Genomic DNA, 5,982 nt, shown 5'->3' with positions numbered 1-5,982 from the left:
GGGGGGTTCCTTATGTTTTGTCCCAGGGTTTAGAAATGAGTAACCCCTGTGAAAGCCTCACAGACACATGATCTCAGCACGCCGCAGAGGCCAGTGGCAGGAAACCGACCCACCATGTGAGTAAGCCTTCTTTCATTTGGTGCCAACATTTTTCAATGAGTTTGTCTTGAGGCCCGAATGGCTATTTCCCTCCCCCACCCCACTCCTCCAGTTCTTCAAAGGGAAAAAGCGATTAGATAATACAAAAAAAAAAAAAAAAAAAAAACAAGTCTGTTGTGGCAGAAGGGTGGGTGGGATGGATACATATCAACTTTGAGGAAAACGAGACAACGCCCCCACCCACATCAAGATGTTCTTATTTTTTCCTCTTTTCTCTCCAGCCTGCAACACATCAGAATAAACTTCAAAAGGTCTTCAGACGTAATGACTTTCCCAGAGTTATCTCCCTGGAGGCCTTCAGCAACAACTACACATTAGCAGAATTACCTAGAGTCAATCGGAGAGGATAATTAAAATACATTACATGCCATTATTTCTCAACATGCAGTCCCTTGGCCCCGAGAAAAGCTCAGCCTGTTGAGTTACAAGGCCAAATATTTTTCTTCACACCCCTAGACGTTTTCCTGGAAAGGTGTTGACTGAAATCTGGCCGAGGCTCGCTCAGATACGATGGAAATAATAAAAGCTTTGGCTGCGGTGAGCTTCACGGAAATCAAGTTCTTTTTTTAAAGGCACCTGGTTTATTCTGACCAACCGGCTTTCTGAGTCAGATAAAAAAAGAAAAAACTTACACGCTGCTGTCTGTCATCGACATGGAGTCATCTGTCGTGGCGTCGCTGGAGATCTCGCTGTCATTGGCACTGGTGGCGGGGGCAAAGATGTAGCCAGAGTTGACGAAGTAGGGGCTGATGGGGTCTCCTCGGCGGTGAGACCTGGGAAAGACGGGAAAACAGGTTTTAATGTGACGTCCCTTCAGATGAAGGTGTGAAGTGGAGAAACCGACACAGTTTGTTTAAAAAGTAAACAACTTAAGAGTTTGTTTAGTTGGAGTTTTTTGTAATTAACTAACATCTGTGAGGGTTTGTGGGGGGTCTGAGGAATGTGACAACGGTGTTATAGATGGAGCTAAACCTTATCTTGTTTTTATTTTTATTTGTATAATTTCTTTCTAACAAACAAGATGAAACAAAAGCATCTCTTCTGTCATCTCTGCAGCCTGTTTTTGTCTGGGGCTGCTGCCATTATTCAGCGTAATCAATGAAGTCAATACTTCAGTGGTTTTACTTGACTTCTTTTAATTTTCCTAAACATTCCAGTACCAAGTAAGAACAGTTTCTCTCCATGCCACTAGTCTGTGCTGCGTACGTCAGTCGAGTTCCTGCCGGTTCCGTCCGAGCAACGGTTTCACTTTCAAACCATCATGGAGGAAAAGCAGAGCCGAGACGGTCACAAAAGTTTTCAAAAAGGCCAACGGTGTGTTTTACGCTCTGTGCAGCAGAAGAGCGATGCAGACGATGTCTGAGACGGCAAAAGGAAACCAAGTTGTTTTTAGCTGCTAAATGAACTCTGAGGTTAGTCAGGTTGTCTACCTGCCACATTTTCTACTGAATAAACCTTAAAAACCAGAACCATGGGCTGTTGTATCAAGATGTGCTCTCCCGTCAAGCTTTATCTCCCTTGCAGAATTGTTTCCCCTCAGCTTATGTTGTTTTAAACAATATTTATTTGAAGTAAAATGCTTAAAGAGAAGATTGGGATCTTTTTTGTCCATGGTAGCAGGGGAAAATGAGTTGCTTAGATTAATCAAAACTAAAATTAGTCATTAGTGGCAGCACCTAAACAAGACGTATTAAAGTTTTGTCTTCCCAGCACTCCCACTTTCATTTCTCCTTCCTATCACAGTCTGGGATCCCTCCCTCACCAACTCTCCCCTGGTTTCTTTTCTAAAGTCTCTCTGTCTTTTTCGCTCTCTGTCCTGCTGTGTTGCATTCCTGTTCCAGGAGTTGAAGGGGTGGATGAGGAAGCAGGAGGGGGGGACTTGAGCTTTAGAGAGGGAGTGAGAAGAAGAGAGAGGGGAAAAGGGGAAAGGAGGGCCCCTTTCTTTATGAGAATGCCTTCAGCCGGGAGTGCTGAGGAGAACCCCAGCATGACTAAAGCCGTAGGCCCCAAGCTCAAGTCTGACCTTTGGAGGGTCCACGCAAAGAGTCAGGTATTTAGCACAGCTGGGCTCACTGCACCCCCTCACTCGTTCCCCATCTCTTTTCTTTCTTTCATGACCCCCCCCTACTCCCCTCCTTCCTGTTTTTCCCCTCCTCTTGTCTTCTCTGTCTCCCACCAAAGCATGCTTAGTTTCTGTCAGACAGATTTTTCTCTCACAGAGAAGAGATAAAAGCGGAGGACAGGAGAAGAAAGAGAAAGGAAAACACTGACGCGCACAATCCATGGCGGAGCAGGATCTGTGGTCGAAGCCGCGGAACTGAGCCGAGGATGTTTTGTTGTTGTGTTTTTCTTCCACTTTGGAGTTTGAGTGCTGGAGGTCTCTCAGAAAGTAAAACGTTTGGTTGGGGGGGGGTGGACAAAATCTGTGCAGTGGCAAAATTAGTTCCACATGTTTGAGATGGAAATTGGTTGACCCACAGTGATGGTGAGGGGCAGTGGGAGAGGGGGGAGCGTGGGTGAGGGAAGGGGCTCTCTCCCTCCTCTTTTAAAGAAAAACAAGAATGCAGGGGATCACACCAGGAAAGCAGAACATGCCCTCGTGTCAACAAGCCCTGCGCTTATTGGTTCTTGACTCAACACGACCACTTCTAAGCAAACGAGCAACTGTACCATCTTACGTCTACTACCAACATATCCAAATTTACTTCTTCTTTTAGCATTATATGTCCCACACCTCACTGTTCCACTTCTATAATTATATACGTGTTATAATTACATCTTAAGGACAAATAAAGTTCTCTGATATGAACTAAAATTCCCAGGGGAGGGGTTTAAATAATACTTCCAACCCATAACCTCTACTATAAAACTGAATCTGTTATACACTTTTATTTAAAAAGTCATATTAGAGGCAATTTGACCAAAAACGCCTCTTAAATTTCTAGATAACTTGACAAAAAAGTAAAAAAAAAAAAAAACCCTTTCTTACTACACAAAAGAATCAAGGCATTTTCAAACCTCTAAGTAATAACTGCAACCAGATGTGAGGATAAAAAAAAGAACTTCAGATTTCCTTTGATGCGGGCTCATGCATACAATCCAGTTTGAGAAAATGTTCCTGGCCTGAAAAGAGTTCAGCTGTTGGACAATGTGTGGGAAGACTTCTTAAGATAAAAGCAAATGCTTTCCACAAACAGCTCCGCTTTCATCTCAGACCAAGAAGAACATCTCCACCAGGAATCTGACGCCCGGAGTCTTTTTGTTAAACTCTGGTTAAACTGAGACATTTTGGTGACAGAGAAAAGGAACTGTAAAGGTTCCAGCAGAACAACAGCGTCACACTGATTGATGATCGGTGGAGCAGTCCTGAGATTTGGTGTCTGAATTCATTCCTGAACCAGAGGAAGGGTTTCAAAGCACAGGAAACTTGAGCGAACCAGCAGAGGGCTGCCTGCAAGACACTATTTACTTAAAAGGAACCCTCAGATGAGTTGATGGTTTGTACCCACCCCGCCTCTCCACCCCTCCGAACCTCTTGACTAACTGCAGGCAGGAGGGCACAAATATGTTCCTCTGAGAGCCTTTGATCATGTGGCTTTAGCTCTCTCTCTCCCCCAGAAATAACTGCTTCATATTCAGGCACTTTAATGAGGGGAGTGATGGCTGCGGTCCTACCAGATGTGCAGAAAGGTGCTGCTCTTACCTGCAGCTCTGCTCCAGAACCTCAGCTGCTGTCCGGATGGTCGCAGACGCCCTCAGGTTCTTAGCAGACAGTCCGACCACAGACCCTAAGCCCTTGGTCTTCAGGTCGTTACAAGTCCACTCCTCTTCTTCCATGAGAGGAGGAAGGTAACCACACATCAGCTTCAGGCTGCCCAGCCCGCTGTGGTTCATGTAGGCGGCGTTCTCGCAGCCGGTGCGCACATATTCGAGGTATATGTCAGAGGTCAGGAACATCTGGTAGGAATTGTCCTCCATGTGGGACTGAATCTCCGTCTGCGCCTGGTCGAACATGTCCGAGTCTATCTGTTGCTTCTTGATACCATCCCGTAAGAAGGTCTTGGTGGCCGGCTTCAGCTGCTTGGCGACCACGCTGTTGTTCTCCACGTACCGCTTGAAGATAACTTTGGCAACTCGCAGCGTTTTGGAATCCTTCAGGTCCATCTGCCTGAAGCCGTTGCAGGCGAACCAAAAGTCCAACGTGTCCACGCAGTTCTCCCGCTCCAGGAAGGTCCTGAACAGGTGAGCGCCGTCCTGGTCGCCCAGGAGGAAATGCAGGGACTTCGTCCACCGGGCCAGGGGGGAGTCCGGAGACGCGCTGCCCTCCGGCTCCCCGAGTCCATCCTCGTTCCTCCGCGGCGTGGAGCCGGCTGCGGGGATCTCTTTAACCTTGCTCTGGGCTCTCATTTTGCCAGCTCTGGCCGGGTTGTAGCATGACGCCTCTCCCTCCTCCCCCGGCACCGGGGGCCGAGGAGCATCCTCTCGGAAGCTGCCGCTGCCGCTGCTGAGCTCCGTGAGCGCCCTGCTCATGGCTCCGGCTCCAGCCCCAGCTCCGGCTCCAGCTCCGGGTGTGTGTGTATGAGAGAGCCGCCGAGCTGCAGCCAAATCCTCCTCACTCTCTAAAAGCAGCGGGGGAGCTTCTCAGCTCCTCTTCAACTCTGAAACACAAAGTATTGATCTAATCAAAGCCAGATCCTGCTGAACTTCAAAGAAAAGACATCAAGTAAACAGTCCCTTTCAGAAAAAATGAAAAAGAGACACAGAGACAGAGAGAGGGGGAGAGAGAGGGAGAAACTCGCCTGGTTCACAGAGAAAGGAAAAATGAAAGGCTTTTTTTTCGCTTCATTTATCTATTTATAACCTAAATGAGAGATCAACTGCAGCCCACATTCTCCGCGCGCATTGATGTGCCACATCAAAACCATTTTACAGGAAGAATCACCTCACATACTCTTAAAAACGGCATAACTGTGGCTTACACGTGTTTTCCTAACGAGTCCATGTCACAGGCTTCAACTCCAATTAATTCCAAATGAATCTCTGCATCACACACACACACATTTAGATATCTCCACACACGCGCACATCCCCACTACAAAAAGCCCCGCGGGAGCAGGTTGTCGGACATCCGTGAATGGACCGGGGTTTATCGGTCAAAGATGGTGATTACAACAATCTTTTTTTTACAGCACAGTCCGGGACGTGTCTGAGCTACAAAGACTCGGCAGATTAGAATCGCAGAAAGTAAAGAAACAGCAGCATTTTCACAAGAACAACCCAAGAGAAGCGCTTCAGGAGGCACTCCAACTCACCAAAACATGTAAAAAAAATACGTTTAAAAAGTCTGAAGCCACATACCATCTCAGAGCAGATCCGACCAGATTAAAACCCGTTAAAAAGTTGATCTTTTTACTCCATTTCTTTCCTAAATCGCGTCCGAAAACCGTCCCGAGTCCCGCGCAGCGCGAAGCAAACACGGACTACACTTGGAGGTCGTTCCGCGCCACATGCGCGCGCTGTTCGCCGCACCACGAGCTCGGTAGTTTCATGTACTCTGTCCCATTCAACAACTGACCTCAGAGGAGGCAGGCTCCGAGACTATAGGGGTGTCAAAATCTGAAGGAGGAGGAAGAGGAGGAGGAGGAGTGGAGGGGGTTCACTGAAGAAAACATCACTTTTTAGCCAGCCAAAAGAAGCACCTCCCGACAAATATTCGGTTTTTATCTGGGCTACACATTCATACATTCACGTTCTCCCTCTCTCTCTCTCTCTCTGACACACACACACACACATAAGCTTCTTATCTATCGCACCGTATTCCTC

General features: G+C 47.2%; 1 protein-coding gene across 1 annotated transcript in view; it reads right to left on the bottom strand.

Annotated features, from left to right (window-relative positions):
• LOC108245506 (axin-2-like) overlaps positions 1–5,727 on the bottom strand; it is a 17,363-nt gene extending 11,636 nt beyond the window's left edge. Inside the window, exons 1-3 of the mRNA XM_017432471.3 lie at positions 5,518–5,727; positions 3,863–4,817; positions 792–932 (exon numbers count right to left, since the gene is read on the bottom strand). Coding sequence (XP_017287960.1) covers positions 792–932; positions 3,863–4,689 — 968 coding nt within the window. The 5' untranslated portion in view covers positions 4,690–4,817; positions 5,518–5,727. The remainder of the gene's footprint in view (positions 1–791; positions 933–3,862; positions 4,818–5,517) is intronic.
• Between the last annotated feature and the right edge of the window lie 255 nt (positions 5,728–5,982).

This window comes from Kryptolebias marmoratus, linkage group LG3 (assembly GCF_001649575.2).
Source record: "Kryptolebias marmoratus isolate JLee-2015 linkage group LG3, ASM164957v2, whole genome shotgun sequence".
Lineage (NCBI taxonomy): Eukaryota > Metazoa > Chordata > Actinopteri > Cyprinodontiformes > Rivulidae > Kryptolebias > Kryptolebias marmoratus.
This window is presented reverse-complemented; position numbering and strand designations above follow the sequence as displayed.